We start from the raw sequence: 26332 nt of genomic DNA on the forward strand, positions 1-26332 counted from the left end.
CCATCTACTGGCAGATGACAGAACGCGACGTGCCGTTCAGTTTTAATAGCGCGTGTCGCAACTACAAACGTAAAGTGTTTATTTTTTAAATATTTTTTTTTAATTAATTTATGCGTTTTTACCTTCCTAGCTATTTGACTTTCAGCTATTTGTTTTTAAGGCAGCCCGCCCTCAATTTGAACAAAAATCCATCAATTTATAGTGATGGCAAGAAATTTTGGTGCATGCATTTTTTCATAAAACAATCTGATTAAACTATATTTCTTTCCGAAGCACTGTGACCTTTCATCTCCAGGGTCAAAGGTTCGAATCCCACTTCGGATCTGTGTGCTTGAAGTTTTTATACTCTCTGTGCTTGGTGGGATTTCTCCAGGCATGTTCCCGCCCACATTCCAAAAACATGCGGGGTAAGCTAATTGGCATTGCCATTTTGCCTGTAGTGCACAGGAGTGTGTGTATGTATGTGCATGCTTCTGCCCTGCAATACTCTCCAAGCCTTCTCTGACCCTTTACAGTATAAGTTGTATAGAGAATGAGTGAGTATATTTGTTTCTTGCATGTCTCTGTACATCGGCCAGTTTTCTATTTATTTACATGTAATCTTTAAAGTGTCTGGTGTTGGGGTGTATGTACTGCCACATTTTGGCTCAATTCTTTCAGCAGATGTCAAACTGTGAGCTGTTATCACAGTGGCTATCCATAACCTTATTGGTTCCTAATATTTAAAATATAATATTTTACAGATAACAAAGTAATCAAAATGTGAAAATAAAAGTGCAGCATGGTGGTGTTACAACATCAGAGTCCCCTCAGAGTTTACTGTCTCTCTGGAGTTTCTGTGCATGTCCTCAGGCTGGAAGATGAACCCAGACCCTGAAGGTGTGAGGAGACAGTGCTAACCACTGTGGTAGATACAGCTTATTCTAAATTATCTGTATTTGTCAGTGTATGCTTTATGTGATGGCAAGCACACACTGGTGCCCTGGGTTGAACTGATTATCCCCATCTAAAAAAAAAAAAAAGCTGTATGAATGAATGTTACACGTTACCTTACCAAACGAGTAATAACACTTATGTTAACTCATGTTAATCTACTTAAGTGACAAATATAAAATGGAACATAACACAATGGCACCTAGTCTACAAAGGTTATTTACATCTATCGTATGTCCACAACGACTATGAAAACATGTGGTGTAACATTCACAACACAATAGCCTAATTTAATTAAGTTATATGTTCAGATGTGACCTCACTCCCCACAAGCCTCAGACAAATTACAAATGTGACCACTAGAGGGTGCTATTGGGCCGAACCCGAAACTGGCTGAATCCTAAATTGATTATAACTAGACTCCTGGTGCACTACATAGGGTGTATGGTAGTAATTGTAATGCCCTAGGTAGTGCACTACATCGGGAACCAGAGTTTATTAGAGATTCGGCCTCTATTTCTGGCACCAGGTCTGCCTGCTCCGTTCTGTTTTAGCACGGGCCAAATTTATCCCGGAATAAGGGCAGCACGCATGTGCGTAAACCCGGATGTAAATTGTTCTAAAACACTAGCTGACGAACAAGAAATGGGGTCGCGTACTCTCGCTATAAATCGGTGCTTGCTCCTTAAAAACACCTCATGGGTTTGGAAGGTGTGCTGGAGACGAGATTGTTACACTAACACTGTTTAATTAGACCGTTACAGGATGCACTGTTTCTGGGATTAGATTATTGTTTGTGATTAAATAATTATGATTAGCTAGTGGGTATTAGGATGGATTTTCCTACTAAAAAGTATGAACGTGGGAGTAACTGGTCTGAACCCGAGGTGGTGGAGCTTTTACAGCTCTGGTCGGATGAATCGATCCAGCTGGAGCTGGAGAGCTGCCTCCGTAACCAGCACGTTTTTAACCGCATCGCTGTGGCGCTGCACGACCAGGGCATCTACCGCACCGCGGACCAGTGCCGGGAGAAAATCAAGAAGCTGAAGCTCGACTACCGGCGCATGAAAGAGAACCAGCAGACGCCGCGCGGCGCGAGAGCGCGCAGGTTTTACGACGTGATAGACCGCGTGCTGAGCAGCCGTCCGGCCGCGTCTTCCTCCTCCTCCTCATACTCATCTGCCGTGTGGGGCAGTGCTGCCGTGCCACACCACCACCTCCACCACCAGGCGGGCCCTGGCTCCTCCAGCTCCGCCTTCACGTTCAGCTGTCCGCCCAAAGTGGGAGAGCTGATGGAGATAAAGCTGGAGGAGCTGAACGCAGACGGCGAGGAGGAGCTGCTGAGTGCTGAGGACCCGCTTTGCTCGGAGGAAGAGGCGGAGGAGGAGGAGGAGGAGGACTGCAAATCAGCCGGCGCGGACACTGAGGAGCCTGTGGAGCGGGGAGGGGAGTGTGCTGCCTACGCGGCCTGGTCTCCTTCAGGTACGGTACTGCAGTGGACGCTCTCAAGGGTTTTTTTTTTCCCCTGCAGAATTGATTATAAAAACACTAATATTATTGGTGTAAGTACTGGTAAAGCCATGTACAATATGAAAGATATCAAAGTACAAGATTCAGGTATAAAAGATTAAATTATACAAATGTTTAAACACAGTTAAATAGAAGTTATACAACATGAGCAAACTTAGCAAAAATACACAAATAAGTAATACTGTAACCGTAGAAAGAGTAAACTACCAAATAAAAAGACAAATAACTAACTCAAAAGGGGGGAAAAAAGAAAATAAATAAATAAACTGAGTAAATAGCACAAAATACTAATAAAGAAAGAAAGAAAGAGAGGGAAAAAATAAAACTAATGGTTTTCTATTAGATTTAAAGAGTATAAAAGGTTTTACATTTCACACAGGAAAGGTGATAGTTTAGGAGATGATTTAGAAATGATGATTTATTACTGTGACGGAAAAAGATAATTAATATCCTTTAATGTAAAATTGTAAAATTCCTGAATCAAATTAAATATAAGTAAAAAAAAAAGAAAATTGAGTGTACACAGGTCCACAATGTTTATATATTTTGCAATTATGACATTTAACAGGGTAAATACGGTGTAATATTTTAAAATAAACTTCTTTAACCTAGTTAGAAATAGGATATTTATATGAAATGAGCGCCATGATTTTTCCAGTTTATATTATCAATTATTGAGGATCAACAAAATTGACTTTTTGGGACATTCTTGTCACATTTTCTATCAGTGATGAGAACACCTCCAATGGTTATTTTGTCATACAGTTACTATTTCACCTGAGCTAAGAGATTTAGAAATTTGTAATAAGCCACTTGGAATAGCATTAATAACCGATTTATACTCTCTCTCTGTTAAAGCCTGTTTGTTACAGTTACTGTGTACTTATTCCACGTGAGGCGAATGAAGTCACTAGTTTTAAGAGTTAAAAATGTTACCAGTCACACGACTGTTGCTTATACAAGTTGCTCATTAACACATATAAAGCTTTTTAAATCGACAGTGTCCATTTAAACTTAACTGCAATCATAAAATGAGAAAAAAAAAATATTTTATCACTCTGAAAAAAAAAAGATGTTAAATGCTTTGCTGTTACTTGTAGTTCTAGGATGAGCCAAGGTCACATGAGATGAAACTTGTTTACTGGGCTACTGCATTATATAACCCGCAGTATCACTCACTCTCACTTATCGTCGATACCGCTTAATCCTGTATACAGGGTTGTGCAGGGCCTGGAGCCTATCCCAGGAGAAATACAGCACGAGGCGGGGGTAGACCCTTGACAATGTGCCAATCAATCACAGGACGCACTATGGGAATGGGAACACACACTTATGGGCGCTTGGGGATGCCAATTATTCTTAAAGAGGAATCCCACAAAGCACAGGGAGAACGTGAAAACTCCACACGCACCAATGAGGGAATTGAACCTGCCCGGGAATTGAACCCAGACCCTTCGAAGTGCAAGGTGACAGTCCTAACCACTAAGCCACTGTGCTGCCTCTGCATACTTATATAATACAGTCCCGATCAAAAGTTTAAGACCACTTGAAAAATGGCAAAAAATCATATTTTGCATGGTTAGATCTTAACAAGGTTCCAAGTAGAGCTTCAACATGCAACAAGAAAAAATGGGAGTGAGACAAGAATTTTTTTGAGCAATTAATTAATTGAAAATAACGATTAAACTGAAACAGGCTGTTTTACAGCTGATCAAAATTTTAGGACCACATGCCTTTAAAAGGCCAAATCTGTGCAAAGATTTGGATTCATCATCATTTTCTGTCAGGTAGTCACACGTTTTAATGGCGAAGGCAAAAAAACTCTTTTTGAACGCGGTCGGGTTGTTGAAGTGCAAAAGCAGGGTCTTTCACAGCGCTCCATCGCTGCTGAGGTAGGACGCAGTAAGTCAGTCATTTGGAATTTCTTAAATGATCCTGAGGGTTATTGAACAAAAAGTCAAGTGGAAGACCCAAAAAAGTTTCACCAGCACTGAGCTGGAGGATCCAATTGGCTGTCCGTCAAGACACTGGACAATCCTCGACCCAAATTAAGGCCTTTACTGGTGCTGACTGCAGCCCCATAACCATCAGACGGGCGTCAAACGGCCGCTGGCTATGTCCAGATGTTGCAGAGAGCATTCCTCATCTGTGTGGTAACGACCTGGGTTTTCAACAGGACAACGCTACAGTACACAATGCCCGCAGGACAAGGGACTTCTTCCAGGGGAATAACATCACTCTTTTGGCCCATCTTGCATGTTCCCCTGATCTAAATCCAATTGAGAACCTTCGGGGATGGATGGCAAGGGAAGTTTACAAAAATGGACAAAAAAACAGTTGCAGACAGTAGATGCCCTTCGTACGGCCGTCTTCACCACTTGGAGAAATGTTCCCACTTACCTCATGGAAACGCTTGCATCAAGCATGCTGCAAATAATTTTTTAAGGGATCAGCAATAACGGTGGAGCTACTCAGTACTGAGTTCATGTTTGGATGTTTGATTTCTGTTTTGGGAGGGTTTATGGGTTGTTTTGGAGTGGTCCTAAACTTTTGATCAGCTGTAAAACAGCCTGTTTCAGTTTAATTGTTGTTTTCATTAAATTGCATGCTAAAAAATTTTTTTGTTTCACTCCCATTTTTTCTTGTTGCATGTTGAAGCTCTACTTGGAACCATGTTAAGATTCAACCATGAAGTATAATTTTTTGCCATTTTGCAAGTGGTCTTAAACTTTTGATCGGGACTGTATAAAACCTTTGAACACAGATGATTATGAGTTGACATTGTATACCTTATGTAAAAAAAAAAACAAAAACATTGATTTAAATACATATCGTGATTTGTGTCTGTGTAAATTCACCCAGAAATCGCCCTACTGAATCCAAACAATTATTTTTAATTGATTTTTAAAAAATGGTACAATGGTGCTATTCATGAAGGATGCAATAAGTGGCGTGCTCTGAACTATTTACACATTGGTAGGCAGCACAGCTTCCTATGTTATAGATGCCAATTATATGTGAAGTTTGCTTAAAATTTCAACAAAACGCACATACAATTGGGATATTTATGAATTCATGATAGATACAGAATGGCAGTACGAATCGAATCAGCAAATAGGTATCTAGATAATATCGCATTGTGTGATCCCTGGTTATTCCTATCCCTAATATTCTGCAAATTCAACTTACTGAAAATTTCATATACCTTCCTGCATCATCAAAAACAATTATGTAACCGTACTGATATCTCATATAGTGCCATGGAAAAGTATTTTGGGCTGTGGGAGGAACCCCATCAAGCATGGGGAGAACATGCAAACTACATGTTCAGTGACAGTGACAATTACAATTAAGCCGGTGACAACTATTAAGCCACCACTCTGCTGGCCAGACGTTGTTCTTTTTTTTCTTTAAACTGCGCCCTTTAGGGGTTGCCACAGTGAACCATTTGTCTCCATCTAACTCTGTCTTCCAAATCTTCTCTTGTCACTCCAACCCCCTGAGTGTCTTCTCTCACCACATCTATAAGCCTCATCTTGGGATTCCCCTTTTCCTCTTGCTTGGCAGCTTGATCTATAACATTCTAATAATACCCTTTATCCCTCCTCTGCACATGTCCAAATCATCTTAATTTGGTCTTACTTACTTTGCGCCCAAACTGTCCTATCTGCACTGTTTCTCTAATATACTTATTACTAATTTTACTCATTCCTGTACTCCCGAAGCAAATCGCAGCATCTTCAGCTCACCACCTCCAGTTCTGTTTCCTGTATTTTTGTCCGTGGCAACATCTCCAAGCCAGCTAGATGTTCTCCTCTAGGATTTTCTGGTAGAGGTAGAATTCTGGTAGAATTCATGGTTCCATCAATTATGGCAGGTCGTCCAGGTCTTGAAGCTTCAAAACTGCCCCGAACCATCACACAACTTTTACAATGTTTGACTGTTGGTATGATTTTTTTTTTTTTTTTTTTTTTTTTTTTAAAGAAATGCAGTGTTTAGTTGTACAGCAGATGAAACCCAAAAGGTTTGGGGATAATCAAGATGTTTTTTACAAATGTGAAGCGAGTCTTTGTGTTCTTTTTGGTCAGGAGTGTTTTTTATCTTTGAACTATCCCATGGATGCTATTTTTTTCTGAGTTGTATTTAACTAATTACTTTATTCAACAAGTCATTCAGTAATCAGGCCTGGGTGTGGCAAGTGAAATTTAACTCAGCTTTCCAAAAATCACAGTTCATTCATGATTTAGCAAGCAGGTCAATTACTTGTTCACATAGGTCCAGGTAGGTTTTGACAGCTTTGTCTTCTCTTAATGAATGAAGTCATTATTTAAAAACTGCATTTTGTATTCACTCTGCTCATCTTCGGTATTATTAAAATTAGTTTTATGATCCTAATTATGTAAGTGTGACAAATATGCAAAAAAGAAAAGAAAAAAAAAGAAAAATCAGGAATAGCCTAATACTTTTTCGTGTCACTGTATCTCCAGGAATGAACACAATGGAATGTCTAGATTACAGTAATTAGAATTTCTTTATTAATACTATTAAAAAGTTGTGGGGAATATCAGCCAGGTTATTGCCTACTGTAAAAAAAAAAGTGTTGCATTACAAGTTATCATCTCATAACTTCTATCAGCTACATTCGGCAGTTGGTTACAAAATGTTTTGCAACATGAATGAAGCACGATCAAAATCATCACGGCCAGCTCCTGACACATGCTATAAAGAAGCTATAACACCCAAACCTTATTTCATATTACGGAAGTTAATTTTGACACTAACATCATACTATCAGCCAAAATCAGCTAACGTTAGCTTTTGATGTACAGTAGCTGCCCCTATGTTAGGGGTTCATGTGATGAAATCTTAATATAACACCTTATTCTATGATATGAAACAAAGGTGACAAGCTGCGAATTGTTTGAAAACACATGTGGAGATTTTGTTCACAGGGAATCACTCTGGTTATACAATTCGCTGTGACTCATTTTCACATCACAAGTAACCCTCACAACACATCAGTGTCAAGTTCTGATGCTCTAGTGCCAAAATGGAGCATCATTTATTTATTTATTTATTCCCTCACCCACTCTTACTCATCGTCTATACCGCTTTATCCTGTATACAGAGTCATGGGGAGCCTGAAGTCTATCCCAGGAGACTTAGCACACAAGGTAGGGTACTCCCTAGACTGGGTGCCAATCCATCAGAGGGCACACACATATACTCACACACTAATTCACACACTAAATGCAATTTTGGAATGCCAGTCAACCTAATCTGCATGTCTTTGCGCTGTGGGAGGAGACTGGACCCCTGGTGGAAACCACTCCCACTAAGCTTGGGGAGAACATGCAAACCCCATGGACACAGACCCAAGGCGAGAATCAAACCCAGATCCCTGGGCTGCAAGGCGACTGTGCTAACCGACAGGCATGGCATGTCTATATTTGCTCACTTACTCACTGCTGTCATATTTCTAACAGCTGTTTTTATCCTTTCAAAAGCCAGGAATAAAATGTTGGCACACAGCTTTCATGTCATAAGCAATCTTAAGGGATATGACAGCCACATACTTTAAACATCTGAGGGCGTTTAAAACATCTTTCTGCATCAAAGATGGAAATGTGTTAAACACAGGGCAAGCTGATCAAAGGATTAGTGTCTGAGTATAACACATGTACGTGTAATGTTATACTTCTAAAGGAAATGTAAAATGTTTTCAAGTGAATTAGGCCTAGCTTATTTAGACATGTGGGAACCATATGTGTAATATAAATGTGTAACTATATAAATTGTGTTGGAGACTGTGTGTTTCTCTTTTTGATATTCATCTAACACTAAGTGGATCTGCTTTATTAGCAGTGTGTTCTCAGGTTCTACAGGGTCAGCAGACCATCTTTCTAAAAGGGTTCGGTGTGCCCTGCCAACAATGTCAAGTGTCTTACAACACTACAGGGCTCTGTTCAGAGTATTATAAGAGCACGGTGGGTGTAAGCACTTAAGTTTTTTTTCTTAAGTGCAGATGCTCAGCTAGTGGCACTTCAATTGACTTGTAATTCTAGAGGCATTTTTAACAGGCTTTAAAAGCCATGATCATTTTATTTGTCTGTCCAGGTGGAGTGGTGTTAAATTACAGTAGCAATCATGAAAGAGTTTTGTGTGTTTATATTTTGAAGCTAGTATAGAAATTCTATTTCTCCAAACACAAAATGAGAGAACTTCTCTGAACTCTTGGTGTAGACCATCAAAAGTTCTTAAATTTTCACCAAACTACAGAGAACAACTAGCTGGTCAAGAGCTTGAGGTGCTGTTATGGTATATAGAAGGTGTGTAACATTAGCAGGCGAAAATGGTTACGTCAGGATAGGTTTTGTCACTGGTATGGTGCATGAGAGCAATTTTGCACATCTGTAGATTAACAATCTTACATACTAACTGAGCAGTCAGTCATTTGTATAATAAAAGTGTTATTTGATTGCAGGTTCCCTATCAACAAAATAGTTAATGTTACCACATTTGGCTATAAATAAGGCCAAAATGAAGTTTAATTCATCATCAACATTAACTGAGCTAACATCCAGTACTGGAATAATTGAAGTTTTACTGTAAGTCACCATTAAAAAGGGTAGTAATAAGGGATATACAGTATGAAATACTATGTACAGTCAAACTGGGACTTGTGATGTACTTGTATTAACATTTTGTCCGAAAACGCAATGAGCTACAATAAATCATTTAAACAATGCAAATCGTGGCCATGTTTGGGCCATTAAGGGAGTTTTTGGAAGGCCAAAATTTCACATGTGGTGCAGGAAGTCAAATCATGGCCCTAGCCTTGATAGTATAAAGGTAAAACTAGTAAAATGCTCACTATACTTACTCACATAACTGTTTTCTTTTATTCTGCACAATCAAAAGTTTCTGTTTTACTTGAATGTCTGTCGTAATATAAACCAGAGTATTATTGTTGACTGGATATAACAGTTAGTATCTAGAAGACAGGGATGTCTGGTGGTAAGTGGTGTAATTCTTGTCGTCTATATTATATTATGAAATCAGTAATGATTTTAAAATTAGGAACTATGCATCTGTTGGCACGAGTCATTACTGTTAAGTACTATAACAGGTCAGCTGACTTCATAATAAGATATTATGATTATCAAATTATTTGATATTTGATAATGTACTGTATGTTATAATGGAAGAAGAATCTTTTATTTGTTAGATGTACATTATAATGAAATGAATTCCTTTATATATACCAGCTTGTTAGGAAGTTGGAGTGCATCGGATATGAATCGAATATTGCATTAGGATGATACCTGTTGACACCCATTCCTGATAACCTTAACCAATGTTAAGTACACCAAGTACACCAGTGATAGTTTGTTATCAGAGATGAATTTGGACTTTGGACAAAAATAATGGCGAAACATTAACTACTGAGATCAAAAACTATTGCACGTCTGGTGTGTTTGATTATTATACTGCTGCAAAACCTACAATAAGCCTGGACTTATGCAAGCAGCCCACAGACCCTTTTTGCCCAGTCTCTTTCCTATTGTTGAATCATGAACACTGACCTGAGGCAAGTGAAGCCTGCAGTTTTTTTAGATTTTGTTCTGGGTGCATTTATGAGCTCCTTGATGAGTCGTCGTTGTGGTCTTGAAGTAATTTTGGTTGGCCGGTCACCTCTGCGAAGGTTTCCCATTGTTCATAAGTTTTCTCCATTTGTGGAAAACGGCTCTCCCCATGGTTTACTGAAGTCCCAGAGCCTTTGAAATGGCTTTTTGTAACCCTTTCCAGACCAATACACATCAGTTACTTTGTTTCTTATCTGTTCTTGAATTTCTTTAAATCATGGCATGATGTGTTGCTTTTTGAGACCTTTTAACGTCTATGTTTGACTTGACAGATAGGTTTTAATTAAGTGATCTCTCAATTCAACAGGTCTGCCAGGTCTGGCCTTGGTGTGGCAAGTAAAAGTTAACTCAGCCCAGGTTTGGATAACTTTTCCCCCCTCAATAAATGATATCATCATTTAAAAACTGGATTTTGTATTTAATTGTATTATTTTTGAGTAATAATAAAATTTGTTTGATGATCTGAATCATTTAAGTGTTACAAATATACAAAAAAAAACACACCAAGGAACGTCTGAAAATAAAAAGTTACATTTATTACAGGACTAAATATCTTCACCGCAATGTCAGCTTACAATGAACTTAACTCTTATGTTATTAGGTTTATAGCATTCCAAATATCAGGCTTGGAATTTAAAACCAAAAGCAAACTGATCCTGTAGAAAACAAGTTGTTTGATCTCTTGGTCTGATCCAAAAGAAATTAATAAAATCAGTTATTACTATTACTTCATTAGGTGTAATAAAGTGTAAACGTCTGATTAATATAAAACACTTTATTTGTATTTTTAAATCCAGATTAGGCGATTAAATCCAGATTTTTTGCAGTCTCTCTGTTTTTTTTTTGTTTTTGTTTTTTTGTTGATGCAGTGGGTATTGTTTCTGCCTTACAGTTCCTGGGTCCTCAGTTCAATCGTGAGTTTGGGTAATTGAATGTTATGGAGTTTCGCATGTACTCTCTGTTTCTGTATATATTCCCTCCAGTTTCTCCTAAATTACAACTAGGTTTCTCCTCCGCCCATGTACCTAGAATAGGTTCGAGATATTTTTTAATCAGTGTTATGTTGATTTCTAGCTTGTGTCATTGTCCATAGTTACAGTATATATATTTTCTCTTTATAGGTTTTAATGACCATACTCTGGCTGGCTCATCTGGTGCAGGTGTTTCTCCAGTACCAGTTCCTGTGACCAGTGTAGATAGATCCACCCAGGCTGACCTGAAAAATCCTAGGTATTCCAGCAGGTTCCGTCAAAGAAAGCGACGTCGGACAGTACGAGCAGGCAGTGGTGCAAGGTTGCTAGAAAAGGCGTTGGCGAGTTTTATAAACTGGCAGCGAGTCATGGAGGAGAGATATGTCTCTCTAGAGGAAATGAGGCTCCATAAGGAGGCACGAGCTGAGCGGCAGAGAGAGCAACAGGAAGATAGACGTGTTCAGCAGGAAAGGGATCATGAGCTGCGTCTCATTTCCTTACTCACTGGGGCCTTCAGTTCAGCCAGAGGAACAGCAGAGCAAGGAAGCAGCAACACTGTAACCTCTGACCCCAGTGCTGCAGTGTCAGAGCTGACATTACTCTCTGCGCCTCCGCCTTTATCACCTGACCCTCCCACGCTCCCAGCTCTATCCAGCATCCAAGGAAAAAGCAACAACACAATACTTGACTCTAATGTAGTTATGTCTGTGCCTCCCCAGTCGAAATTTGTTCCCAGGACTCTGAAGGATAATCAGGGAGCTGATGGAGGAAACACCAGCACCACAACCTCTGAGTGTGGTTCAACAGCATCTGATATGCCGCTCAGTTCTTCAGGTCCAGGTCCTGGTGCCTCCTCACTACCCTTTATACCCAGCCTGCTACAGGGTGATCAAACACCCCAGCACAGCAATTATTTGTCCCGCAGGGGTAACAGAATGCGGCAGCAGCAAGGAATTTTGCAGGATGGCTACAGACAGTACCATGCCAACAAGTATGATGAGAACAGTAACCCTAATGTTAGTATCACATAAATGACATCTTCTTTATATTTAAGTACTTTGCTTGCACATATGTACAGACTAATTTCTGAAATGCTCCACTGAAAATTAAATGTACTGTATAATTATACCTTAGAATCTGACTTTATTTGCCTTTTTTTGCCCCATGTTACTTAATGACTAACTGCTAAAAAAAATATCATAAAGTTATTTATGTTTAACTAGCTATACTGTACAATGTATAATGCTTGACAAGGATGAAAACCTCATGGTTAAACCACTCAGATTACATAACCTTTATATAGAACCATTTACAAAACACACACACACACACACACACAATGCAATCTTAATTGTTTGTTTTCTCTTTTAGGGTATTATAAATTTTGGAACAAGTGAAAACAAGCTATGCTTTGACCTTCTGGAGAAACGGGTAAGGCATTTGGATCGTGTTGCGTTACATAACTAGAGTGGTGTGTAGGCGGTATTATGTTGATTATTATGCATAATTGCCTAATGCTTAGTGTAATCAGAAGAGGAGATGGTTGTGAGTGAGTGAGAGCAAAGAGAGAGGGGAGACTCTTTTATGACTCTTATGACTTAAATCCTAATGTGGGCTAATACAAGCTCAGTACAATCGATATTTAAGTAAATCTAAAGTGAAATACTTTTGTATTTTGCTCAAGGACAATTGTAAATGGAGAACTTCTAATTAAACCAAAGTAATATTTTTAAACTTTAAACTTAAAGTTTTTTTTTATTTAATAAACTTTTACTCAAGTAAAGGATTTGTGTACTTTACCCAGCTATTGGTTAAGACATACAACTCAATGAAAGGAAAAATGTAGGGGTTTGAGATCACATAGGACACCAGAGCTTTAACACAGATTCTTTGGAACTGTACTGGAGGTATAAATATAATTATTCTAATATATATCGCTTCAAGTGGCAGTGGTAGCTCATAGGGGCTAAGGCACTGAGTTACTGATGGAAAGATCTGCGGTTTGATTCCCAGCTCTACCAAGTTGCCATTTTTGAGCCCTTAATCACGGCCCTTAACTCCATCCGCCTCCAGGGGGGCTGTATTATGGCTGAGTCTGCGCTCTGTCCTCAGTTACACTAAGATATGCGAAAAAAGAATTTCACTTTTGTATATGTAACAAATAAAGCCTTAACGTAAACAGTTAGTAATATGTTGTTTAATGCATCATTTTAAAAGTTTGATTAGATTGAAATCCAAGGATATTGTTTTTATCCTTATCAAATAATTCTCTGTGGAAGGGGCAGAGACTTCCTGGAAGAGACCACTTTTATAAGGCTTGAAATGTTGCTTTACAAGAAAAAGTGATCACTCAGAATTCTAATTGAAATGCAGTAGTCGAGCTCAATAAGGGAACAAGTGGACTCAACCATGCTTCTTGCCGTGTCACTGCCCCCAGTTTTTTCTGTTTAATTCATCACTGTTCATGCAGCAGAATCAATGTTAGTTAGTGCAGTGATGTTTCAGCTTAAGGTATGCAAATGTTTCTTATCTATTTCTGGTCTTTCTATTTTTTTTTTCAGCTGACACAGCCTGACATGTTCTATGTGGATTCTTGCCTGCTGCAGTACCCGGACTGGAAGGGCCATCGCTTGTGCGAAAACTATCAGTCTTATGAGAACTTTTCATGCGTATTAAATTAAACCTAATTAGCATATTGGGTTTGCTGATTAAGTGAAAAATATGAATAATTGAACTTCCTTATCAGCAAAGAGTCATCATCCCTTTCATTTCATAAGAATAAGATTATTAAGTGTACTGAATGAATTCTCATTTCCACAGCCTCAGAGAGGACGTTGCAAAGTTCCTGTCAGAACATTGTCATGCTCCGAAGCCTCTAAGAGCCGACAACGTGAGTTTTTTTTCAAGAGTTTAGCAGCATCAGCAAAATGTGCTATTATGGTTATACTTAGAACTCAGCTTTCCCCAGAAGAAGTGACAAAAATGATGTGATGTGTGTGTGTGTGTGTGTCTGTGTGTGTGTGTGTGTGTGTGTGTGTGTGTGTGTGTGTGTGTTACTAGGTGGTTGTGATGAATGGCTGTAGCTCTATTTTTTCTGCTATAGCAGCTGTGCTTTGTGATCCTGAAGGTAAGACTCCATATGGACAAAGTCTTTACTCAGTGTAAGTTCTCTTTGTGCGAGTCACCTACATACATACGCACATGGATTCTTTTACTGACTTTGATTAATTCTCTGTGTGACTGACATTTGCGTAATTGTGCATGACTAACTTGACTAGTCTGGAGGGATACTGTATAGAAAACTATTTCCCATTATGTACAGTTAATATACATATTAAATTCTTGTAAATGCAACATTGTGGACTTGATCAGCAACTTATTTACAGTTCTGAATCAATTGACATGTTTGAATAGCACAATGTGTGGGTGAAGCGGAAGGCAACAGGCACTGGTGGTGGAGAATCTTGATGAGTGTGCCAGCCTTACATCATGCTCAATGTGGCAGTGAAAGTCTCCTCTGCCTGCTGTCATTATGACAGGGATCATCTTTGGGCAAAAATAATAAATATGCATACACTGCTTGTTCCACTATTGTTTGCACTGAATATCAATTTTATTAGAAAAACTAAATTTAAATATTCATTATTTTTTTAAGCTTGACCTCCCTACAAGAACCAATGACAATATGATGAATCTGAGCCCTAATCTCAGGGCTTAAGTAGACAGAAAGAGAATGGAGTAATGTTGTTTAATCATGAGTTGTTTGTTTCACCTCATTTTTTTTCTCTTTATCTGTTACACGATTGAATTACTTTGCACTGTGGCATAGTGTTTAGCACTGTGGTTTCGCACCTCCAAGGTCGAGGGTTTCATAATATTAAAGATAATGCTAGCTGAAGTGTCCTGATCTGATATACATAGAAGGAATAAATTGCAACGTTGTGATGTGATTATTTTCTTATAGCAGCACATCCTGAGCACTATTTTAGTCCTCTTTTACTGCAGCAGTTTGCCATGCTTAGCCATTTTTAGCAGGGAACATTTTTGTTAATTAAAGAATGAAATGTGCTATTTTTTTTTTTTAACAGAAGTTACCTTTAATGATGTGAAACATCTGGGGGAAAAACCAGTACCAGTGAAAAATTTGGAAACAACTTTTAATTCTGTGGTCTCTTCTGATTTTTATTTGTTCCTACCTTGTAGTTATCTCATTTGAACAGTTAATATTGAGATGTGTCTGCCATTTATGCTCTGTAAAGCCTTTATAATGACTCTAATCTGAGATCCGGTTTGTTAATTGGTGATTTTTGAGGCTGATAACTCTCAACATTCTCTGCAGCAGAGGTACGTTTTGTTCTTGCCTTCCTGAGATGGTTTCATGAGAGTCAGTTTCATCATGATGGATTTTGACAATACTGTTCTACCAAGAACTGTTTCAGAACAGCTGAGCGTAGTGTCTTAAAATAATAAGCGACTGTTGTTGTTGTTGTTACTTAATTATTCCATATGTTTTTTTTTTTAAAAGTTTGTTTCAGAATGTAGACAATAAATCACTAAACAAAAAACACAAAATTAAAAGGTGCATCCAAAGTTTTGACTGGTACTGTATATTAGTTCCTGTTATCACTTAATATAACTACAAACTGTCGCTCCCTCAGCAAGTTCTCTTTATTTAATTTTTTCTCACAAAATTGCAAATTGTCATAAAACAGAAAAACCACAAAGCCATCTGTCATGAAGACTGCTATGAGGCACTGACTGTGACACTTTGGTGTGTGTTTTCGCTTATGTGGTGTCACTAAGTCAGATTAAGATTGCACAGAAACATGCAGGCAATCGAACAGTAGCTCATCATATGACGTTAGCTATCATATTTCTGTATTTGTACACACTAAACCCCATGCTCATTATCGTCTTACAACTGTTTTATGATAATGTTTAACACTAATGCTCGACTATCATTTCGCAGATGCAATCCTCATACCGACCCCCTTTTATGGTGCGATCACAGAAGATTTGGATTTGTACAGCAGTGTGAAACTCTACTGTGTTCCTCTCGAGAGTGAAGTAATTACCCAGTGTCTTTTATTCTTGTCTGTACTTCAGTGCTTTCTTTGTGAACTGTGTGATGTTTATGGGGCATTTTCCTCCTTCAGCCCAGCCAAAATGATGACAGACAATTTCACCTCACAGCTGAAAAACTGGAGCATGCTCTCCAAAAAGCAAAGGAAGAGGTGATTAATGGAGCACAAACTTTCACACACATAACTATACATACACATTCAAAAGGAAGGAAACATCTGGTCTTTTTTTGTTGTTTTTTTGTGCAGGGAGTGAATATAAAAGCTGTCATCCTGGTGAACCCTCACAATCCTCTGGGGGAGATCTATACCTCTGAAGAGATGATCAGTTTTCTAAACTGTGCTAAGAGGTCATTTTCTAAATGGTTATGCGAAGCTGTAAATAATAAGCCTGTTGTGTCTTGTTTTTATGACGAGTAAATTGATTAAACACTTAATCTTCCAAATAGAGTACTAAAATTACTCTTTAAACATCCCCTGTGGTGAGCACAGAGACGTTATTGCTTTGAGCCCACATTAATTTTCTTTTTTTTCTGAGTGCAATTAAGCTCGCCATTGCTGAAAGGGGAATTCTGATGCTTTGGGAAATTTCATTAAGTCTGTCATTTATCCTATAATAGATAGATAAACACAGCTTGGTGTCTTCCACATGTTACATTTGTGTGTGTGTGCGTGCGTGTGTGTGTGTGCGTGCGTGTGTGTGCGTGCGTGTGTGTGTGTGTGCGTGTGTGTGTGCGCGCCAAAGGCATGAGCTGCATGCTGTTGTGGATGAGGTCTACATGCTGTCTGTGTTTGATGGCACATTTAACAGCATCCTCAGTCTACAAAGGTAACAAACAATGACATTTTATTTCAGAGTGCCAAATACACACATCCACAGTTGTCTGTAGTAATGCAAGCTTCTTTCATCAGGTTACCTGACCCTCAGAGGACTCATGTGATGTGGGGCATTAGCAAGGTGAGAGGAAAAAGTAGTTTATTTGTGTTGGTCATGTGTTGTTCAGTTAATATATGATTTGTCATGTAGACAATTCATACATTTATTAGCTAACCCACCAAGCATGCTAACTTGTCCTGCCTAACCCCATGTTTTGCCTGGAATCCTGATTGACAAGGCTAAAAGATAGTAACTTATATATTGTAAGCTATCTACGAAGGGCTTTCATTTCACACCGGGACTTTTGATTGTGCAGAACACAATTATGAGAGTAAAAACTGTGTTTTTTTCTATATATATTATTCCCTGTTACACTAATCTCTTTGGATCTGGAATCTCATTGAGGTCAAAGGTTTTCTCGCTGGAATCATGATCTGACTGCTTGCTTCACACTGGCCTCCCAAGACCTCCTTTAATGTGCTATTCATGTGGAAATTGCTCGGAGCAAGGTTAGGACTATACGGGGGATGTGGCAAGAACTTCCAACTGAGATTCTGCAAGTTGCAAATGGTGTTCGTGAATGATTTTGTACGTAGTTTCCACAGACAGATGGATCTCTTACGCTAGTTATTCTTTGTTTTTTAAGGACCAGATTTTTTACTGTCTGATTGTTTACGGGATAAACTGCAGTGGACTCCAAGGCACCTCGTCATTCACAGATAAAAGAAAACCATATTGGAATGCACAATACATGGAACTTTTATGTAGATGTAGCTGGGCTACACCTGCAGAAGGACACATCAGCCTCTGAGGAATCTGTGGCTACAGTGGACACAGGTTCAGGCCAGGCTACGTTTTTCAGTTGTCCAGTTTTTATAATCCTACTGTTCGTGTAATGCAAGCATAAAGGCAGTATATGGAACTTGCTAGCTATACAAAAACTAAACTAATCAAAGCAAGCTAAATAAAAAAAAAACAATTTGGAACATACAGTACATACTTAAACAGATGCCAGTATCAACAGCTTTAATCATACTATGAGAACTTAGTATTGGTCCCTGTGTTTTTAAAAAAATATTACCTTTTTCTTCATTTATCAATAAATGTAGCATATTGGTTTAAACCTCACACTGTGGTCTACCTGCATTTTGTGTGTGCAGGACTTTGCCTTGTCTGGTGTGCGTGTCGGAACAGTATACTCTGAGAACAGCGATTTAATTGAGGCTCTTGATCATCTGGGCACTTTTCATGGAGTAGCAGGACCAACACAGCATCAGGTGTCTCAGCTACTGAAGGATCGAGGTACCATTTAGTGTCACATTTATTTATGCTCGATATTTAATGAATTGCTTGGACTCCCATCATACTTGCCAAAGCAATATTTGATCTGATGTTTACTGTAAAATGAGCTTCATTAGCCAGTACCATAGCTTTACCTTTAAATTAATATTTAAGATTTTCAGGTAGCTGATGGAAGAGGAAGAGCTAAAATCCTGTCTTGATGTTTTCAGATTGGATGAATAAAGTGTTTCTCCCTGAGAATAGAAACAGGCTGCAGGGAGCGCACCAGTACATTTCTTCTCAGCTAAGAAAGCTCAACATTCCTTACCTCCACAGAGGTGCAGGCTTCTTTATCTGGGCTGACTTCAGCAAGGTGAGGTACCTATGGAGGTGCAACTATTGAAACAAAATCGAATGTGGCGATAACTTTAGGATAAGGATAGCCTTACTTAGGTAGGATGCTGGTGCTGCAATTTTGTTGTTGTGTGTGTGTGTGTGTGTGTGTGTGTGTGCAGGAGGTGGGGGGGTGGGTAGGTGCTTATTTAGAGATAAAAATAGTTTTATCTAGGAAGGGCACACAGACAGGGGAGAGAGAGAGAACAAAAAGAAGTGTTTAAAAAAGATTTTTTTTGTATTTTCTGTATTGAAAATATACAGTACTAATATTGCCAAAACTTAATACCAAAGTACCCACACCATTAATGTAGTTAAATAGAAGCACTATAAGCAGAAAAAAAATAATTTTAAGTAAATGGAGAAAAATTACTGGCACACACACCTTTTATCTGTTCACTTTTTTTCTGGTAGGACAGATGGGGCATTAGTGATTTTCAAGTATTATTAGGGCCATTTAAATTTTATTTGATTAACTCTTGTAGAAATTATGTAAAAATCAGATCCCTACCCAGGGGTAGTAACGATAAAAGTCCATGATGCTTTGATGTGCATTTACTGTACTTGACATATTTTTATTTGCTTCTTTAATAGTATCTAAAGGAGCACACGTTTGCAGAGGAGCTGCGTCTATGGCGGTGTTTTCTGCAACACCGGGTGTTGCTGAGCTGCGGTCAGGCCTTCAGTTGTTCTTCACCGGGATGGTTTCGTATCATCTTCTCTGACCAGCACCACCGCCTCCAGCTCGGTGTGTTTGTTTACTTTGTCCTGCCATGCCATATGTCTCTAAATGGATATTTATACGCTTTTAGCCATCATTCGCTATACAGTACACCAGCTAATGTTTGATGTGTGCGTTTTAGCTATTAATGCTACTTTTGTTCTTTTCACAGGCATAGAAAGAATCAAAGAGACTATAGAGGAACTTCAGTGCTCCAGCATCCTGCATGACAGCGAGAACAAAAACGCAGACAAACAAGCTGACAACAGACAAACTCAGAGGTATAGGAAGACAGAGGACAAAAACAACAAAGAAGATGCCAAGGACACAACAATCGAGGCCTTCAATACAACAACAAAAGGGCATTCAGAAAATGATGGTGCTGTGACTGAAAGCTTGTTTTTGGCTGATGAGGACATTCAGGTTAACAACTACGAAGCATTTGCTAACTCAGACAGTCTGAACTCACTAATAGGAGCACTGCGGCAGCAGATTCACTCTTCTGATTGGCTAGAGAAAAACAGGCCAAAACTGTCTGATGGAGAAGACCCAACACAAGCTGAGGTTTTCAAAGATCTCTTGGACAGAGCCAGGATGTAAGAGAGTGTCCAAAACAATGGTTATTCCCTATCAAAAGGCAAGCATGTTTCTTTTTTCTTATTTCTATAATTGAATGAAATGCAAATAGGAGATTATGAAAATGTTAACAGATGATTTCCATATGGGCTGTCAAACTGTTTTCATTACAAAGTGTTTTTTTTTCTTTTCATGCAGCTCAAATGCCTAGTTTTAAAGCACATTTCTCTTTCGGTCTTCCAAATGTCACTGTGATGAGTTATAAAGATGATTTGAGAGCTTTAAAGAAACTGTGCAACTCATTACATGCTGCTGATTTGTGTATGCGGAATGTACTGATGTGGAGATGCTACATCACGCTCATTAGGTACAGATTAAGCAAGAGCTAAATCCTGCCAGTACCGTTCTTAGCAAGTTATCCTCCGCAAACTGTTATGCGCAATGTAAGAGATTAGACCACCGTTTCAATGACAGAACGTTAAGCTAAAAGTCTGAATTTCATTTTAGCATAAATCTTTTGTAAGATCACATATTAATTATACTCATTTATATCACAATGAATTATTAAATTATAAAATCATTTCAGGTGGAATTTTACCCACTTTGCTTCATTTTGCTCTTTCTTGTTAGTGTTAAAGCTTTCTTTGCAGCTTTTCTTTTGTTAATATCATGATGACTGACATATAAACTCTTCCCCAATTGCCATTTTAAATAAATAATAATAAAAAAAAATTCTATAAAATGTTTGCTCTCTTGTTTATTTATTTATTTATTTATTCGTATTCGCATGCTAAGACAGAAGTTAGTTTTAATGCTTACGTATGAATTAATTTCTGTTCCTGAATCCTACGCACTGTACAACTAAACAACAAAGAGTAATGCTTTCAGGTGAGTTGGAAGATCATACATGGAGGTTTTTTTTTTCTTTGAGGAGTCGGTGGCATGGTAAGCAGTGGGCTCATCTTTCCTCTGTAGGTTACACCATGACATCACAGCAGCCCCTCTTCCGCCTCTGCGTAAAAAAAAAAATCATGAGAAAGAGATCAGCAGTTGATGTACAGTATAAAAAGAATGTAGGTTGAATTTTTGTGTTTTAATTATTGACTCTTTAGTTTACCTTTTACAAACCTAATGTTAGTTCTAAAAATTTGTCACTTCACAAATGCAGTTTGACTCAGATGGGCTTTTGGGGGAATTTAAACACGGTGTTTGTTAGTTCCCCTGTGTGTGTGTGTGTGTGTGTGTGTGTATGTTGTGGCAGGGGGAGTTTCCACTGAATGGAGGCTGGGTCTCCACTGTAGGCTGAGGGAAATCTCTGGTGTCACTTTACAGTTGCGTAAAAGAGGAAGTTAGAGTGTGTGTGTGTGTGTGTGTGTGTGTGTGTGTGTGAGAGAGTGACGTGTGTAATGTACATACTCCGTTTCACTCTCAGCTTCTTCATTATTTAGGTTCGAGCTTCATCGCGGGTGACATCTCTCTTTTTACTCTTTAGTCATTTCACTACAACTCTTTTCAGTTGAAGGTAGGACAACTCCTTAAATGTCTTCTTTTTTTTATATATAGTTAAAATGACACTTTGTTAAAGACACATTACCTTTATTTACACCTGGCTGTTATGATTACAATGTTAGAAGGACTGGATTAAACAGCTTATACTTCATGGTGTGGTCTGTTATTCTAACCAACCCATATCAACATGTAAGGAAGTAAAAGTGTTTGGTGCTGCGTTATATGTCAGTATATCAGAATTATTATACCTTTTTGTTTTGTTTTACTTTCTCTACATGTCTACGCTATAAGGAATGAAAGGACCGGAGCTTGTAGATTCGATGAGTCGCTTTCGGTTTGCTGAATCCTGCCTGGGTTTAATGGGCTGCATATGCATCAGTTATGCTGTCTGGACCCCTGACTGGTTGGATGGAAAAGGACTGTGGTCCAGTGGAAACGGGACGAATCTTATAGACAGCTGGACACAAGGTGATACAATCCACGGTGAGAGTCATTTGGTTTTGTTTCATTTTCAAGATTAACAGTTTAAAAACTAAATAGGGTTGTGCTGACGTTGCTGACATTGCGTGTCATCTTTAATTGGGTGTCACAGCTTGTTGTTCTTCATGCCTTTGGAGACAATGCAGGATTTAATGGCGTTATAAGTATATGGAGTGTGTAATTTGGAACAGGCTTGTAAGAGTATGCGAAGCATAAAATTCCACATCACCAGTCAAGACAGAGCAATTTCATTTTGACGCGCAGGTGTGGGCTTGTTCAACTATGAATGGACAAAATACACGTCCTAGGGCAAAAAAGATGTGGTTTCGTATTACGATAGCCTTCATTGCTGTGAAATAGATCAAGTTACGGTTGACTTCCTTGTAGCAGGACACCATACCAATTTGACATTCTAATCATGTCTAGGTGTTTTAATATACCGTAGGTCTGAGCTTGAATTAACCTGTTAAGACTTGCACCCTCAGCAAGGACCATCCAGTGGGGTGTCACTTTCAAAAACATGCTGGGCTTGCTATGGAATTTCCCTCCAAGTTCAGCTACCCTTTTTCAATTTACAGTAAAGATGTATGCAAATGTATTTAGTTTTGTAATGTGTTGAACTAGGAAGATCTCTGTACTGTTTAAGACTAGGAAGATATTTTAGTCACTGTTATGTAATGTTAACCAGTCAGTCATGCTTGATACACTTTTTATTAAAATATGGTTCAATTACCAAGCCCCCCTTCTTTTATTTTTAAATTGTAATAAATAATTATACATTGAAAAATTAATAATTAAACAGTATATCTATCTATCTATCTATCTATCTATCTATCTATCTATCTATCGTCTCCGTGTGCATGGAGTTTGTGCATGTTCTCCCTGTGTTTGGTGGGTTTCCTTCTGGTTCTCCGGTTTCCTCCAACAGTCCAAAGACATGCAGATTACCTTAACTGGCGTCCCCAAAATTCCCTGTAGTGTGTGAATGAGAGTGCGAGTGTGTATATGTATTTTTGGTGTTATAAATAGATAAAGTTTCTTTAAAAATTGGGGAAGCCTCTGAATATCAAGTGTACTGTAGAACTACTACTAATGAACTAATGAATGTACTAATGAAGTATGCAATGGATTTTGGATGCAGTTACAATATTATATTATATTATAAATATTTTTTCCCAGAACAAATACAGTATGATGTTCAAAAAAATATTTTTCATTATAATTAGAGTCTTTATCACATTATATGTAAAACTCGTACTTTTTAATTATAATTTTGAGCCAAATACTACCTGGTCATAATTTAGCCTAAAATTGAATCCAACTTCATTTTATTAATTTTGTCCTTTCAATAGCTTTACAGGCAATAACACATTCTCTGTTGCTGTAACCAGGTCTAGGACCTCACAACGTGTTTGCTGCCCTTTCTTTCCTTATGGCCGCAAGCTCGGGAATTCTGTGTCTTGTGTTTGCATTCTGCTGGACGTCAAAGACCGTTCTCTCTTACTCCAACACACGTTCGCTGCTGATGGCAGGCCAGGCACTTTACCCCACCACCCTGCTGCTCATCACACTGCTACCAACAGGTTAGACTTTACATGACATACCATTTTGCTAACAAAATTGAAATTGATATTTTTGATTACATGTCACTTAAGAGCGCTGTCCATAGTGGTACACGTCAAATCCTGACAAGTAACTTAAAGCTACATGAACATTTATAAATACAACAAGCAACAGCTGTCCTAAGTACTGCACTTGTCAATGTTGATGTCAGGTGAATTAAGTGACAGCATTTGTGTGATCTGACAGAATTTTTGATAGTCATCGTGCTTTCGAGTCTGTGTGGCCACGTGCTGATAGTGTGGCATTTCTACCATCAATCGAATAAAAATAAAAAAATCAGTTGTATAGTGGGTATTTCTGCTGAATTAACCACCAAGTACGAGAGACAGCGTAGGCAGTGTGCTGTGCACTGATCTACTAACTTACTTGTCAATATTCTGACATAAATCAGTCCACAAACTGTCACCATATGCCAATATACTGTAAGAATACAGCTTAACATCTTATGTCAACATAAATCTATTTTACTTCTACCATAATAACACCAATCTTTCACACTGAGGTTTTATGTCAATTCACATTAGAAGGAACAAATTGGATTTTTATAATCAAAGAATAGGGTGATGTAATGTGCTACCACCTATTGTTTGTTATATATATTTCTGTCATATATTATTTCTTAGCTCCTATGTTGGATTGGTCTACATGGAGCAGCAGTAGTCAGAACTGAGCAAAAGTGGTGCAAGTAATTAAAACTGGTAAACTGGCAACAGGGTCATGGGAAATCAAAGGTCATAGACGTATATGAACAGCGAAGGCTGGTCCATGTAGACCAATCCAACATAAGAGCTAAGGGGTAGCTCAGTGGTTAAGGCATTGGACTACGGTTCGGAAGATCCCAGGTTCAAACCCCACAACCACCAGGTTCCCTTGTTTGGATCTTGAGCGAGGCCCTTAACCCTCAACTGCTCAGATGTGTAATGAGATAAAAATGCAAGTCGCTCTGGATAAGAGCATCTGCCAAATGCCTAAATGTAAATACTAAATAACAGAAATATATATATATATATAACAATGGGTATTCCTGTAACAGCATTTCTGTTTTATTGTATTTCTATACCCTAATATACCCGACTACTTCCAGGTGCCATTGGCATGAGAGATTGTAACTGAAGCTACTGCAACCAGGCAGTATATATTGTATATGCTTCACTGTGGGCTTATGGGCCTCTCCATATGGATAGTTTGGTATATCACTTAGGAAAATCAGTTTAGAGGAATTAAAGCACTGTAATGAATTTAGTAATGTTCCTTTTTTTTATTACAACATGCCTAGATTCTTAACTGACAAATTAAAAAACAAAATGAGTGTTTTTAACTGGAAAGCATAAATCTGTGTCTTTTATACACATCTCCTTCCCCAGGGTTTTTTTTTCTCCTAAGCTGGGCGATCTTCACTAGTCAACATATTGCCGATATTCGAGATGACCTGACACGCCTGGGCTCCTCCTATTGGCTGGGTGCTGTGGGCTGGGCTCTGCTGTTGGCCGTGCTGCCAGTGGTGTTCCTGGTGGAGCAGTGTGTGGTACCCGATATATTGCCAGACCTAAAGAAGAAGCCTGAATTGTGGTGGAAGGGATTTCAGGTGGCGCACACGCGCTCATTCAGCGACAGCTACCAGCACAGCGGTGAACACTTCAACCAAAAGTTTAAGAGATACATGTCTGTGCCCTGAGGGAGACAGCAGTATCAAATAGCAGTGCTGTTTTAATATTCTGCCTGTCCAGCCACCGAAAGCCTGAGTGTGTGTGTGCAGAGTCAGGTAACTAAGAGTCTTGTGTCCTTTGGACATACGGTAGGAGGCTGCCTAAGGGTTGACTCAGCTTGAAGATACATTGATTTTTTCATTCTGGAAAACACAGAAGACTGTGGCTGAGTTATTGCACTTTGCAAAGGACCTGTCAGATGTAATAGCCTGAAGAACAAAATCATTCATATTCATTTGTAAGCAGACATTACAAGACGGTTGCTTTCAAAGAATTTTCTGTTTAGCTTTATCATGCTTATTCAGTTCCACAAAATGCTAAACTAAATACACACTACTTTGAATTAGTAAAAACTTGATTTCTGACATGCAAGTCATTCAGAGTGGATTTTGCCTTTAGGTGGATGGTTTCTATGTTTTTACAATTCATTCTGAACTCTAAAAGATACCTCAACCAGTCTAAATTGAAATACTCTTTTAACTATGTTACTTTTGTTTAGTAGGTACTAAATAATATTCCTTAGCTGTATAATTGTAAGCAGTGGGAGTCGCACTAGTAAGCAGGGGACATTAAGGTTTAATGAGCTAATTGGACTTTGGTGCTTATATTGGTAATAATAATAATAATAATAATAATAATAGCTAAAATTAAGTGAAGAATCCATTGAAAGTTTTTTTTTTTTTTTTTTTATCTGGCTACATCTTAGTACGTACTGTAGCTTGACTGGCATGAATGATTTTGTGTGATATCATGGTTGGGAAATGCCATACTGATGCCAAAGGATTTGTGGCACTAGCACCCTCACCTGGTCTATATTACAACATTACATGAAGCGTCTGATTCTGTCCAGGGGGGAGAGGGCGTGAAAAATATCAACTATTGTTATATGCAATAAGCAGATGTTTTTTTGCTGATAAATGGTTTATTGTAGGAATTTATTCTTTTGTAATAATTATAGAGCTTTTTGTAATTCTAAACTCAACAAATAAACACATATACCCAGTG

General features: G+C 38.4%; 1 protein-coding gene across 3 annotated transcripts; it reads left to right on the forward strand.

Annotated features, from left to right (window-relative positions):
* The first annotated feature begins 1552 nt into the window (after positions 1-1552).
* On the forward strand, positions 1553-26332 carry accs (1-aminocyclopropane-1-carboxylate synthase homolog (Arabidopsis)(non-functional)). Of its 3 annotated transcripts, none has more exons than XM_053479421.1 (19): positions 1553-2415; positions 11231-12096; positions 12452-12511; positions 13642-13712; positions 13901-13970; positions 14141-14207; positions 16050-16147; positions 16237-16314; positions 16411-16511; positions 16907-16990; positions 17074-17119; positions 18199-18340; positions 18550-18692; positions 19307-19460; positions 19606-21082; positions 21458-21531; positions 21810-22001; positions 23390-23581; positions 24986-26332. In XM_053479421.1, the coding sequence occupies exons 1-15, from the start codon at positions 1767-1769 to the stop codon at positions 20031-20033; spliced, it is 3057 nt and encodes a 1018-aa protein (XP_053335396.1). In that variant the 5' UTR covers positions 1553-1766; the 3' UTR covers positions 20034-21082; positions 21458-21531; positions 21810-22001; positions 23390-23581; positions 24986-26332. The 3 variants fall into 3 exon arrangements, with proteins under 3 accessions (XP_053335396.1, XP_053335403.1, XP_053335409.1); XM_053479428.1 differs by having other exon boundaries at positions 21810-21986; XM_053479434.1 differs by having other exon boundaries at positions 19606-20070.

This window comes from Clarias gariepinus, chromosome 2 (genome assembly GCF_024256425.1).
Source record: "Clarias gariepinus isolate MV-2021 ecotype Netherlands chromosome 2, CGAR_prim_01v2, whole genome shotgun sequence".
Lineage (NCBI taxonomy): Eukaryota > Metazoa > Chordata > Actinopteri > Siluriformes > Clariidae > Clarias > Clarias gariepinus.

What these genes read in the sequence shown, in the direction of transcription:
- accs (XM_053479421.1), top strand. Translation starts at nt 1,767, where the DNA reads ATGGATTTTCCTACTAAAAAGTATGAACGTGGGAGTAACTGGTCTGAA. An exon ending in TGTGCTTTGTGATCCTGAAG is followed by an intron (nt 14,208 to 16,049) that starts GTAAGACTCCAT and finishes ATCATTTCGCAG; the next exon opens with ATGCAATCCTCATACCGACC. An exon ending in TCTGGGCTGACTTCAGCAAG is followed by an intron (nt 18,693 to 19,306) that starts GTGAGGTACCTA and finishes CTTCTTTAATAG; the next exon opens with TATCTAAAGGAGCACACGTT.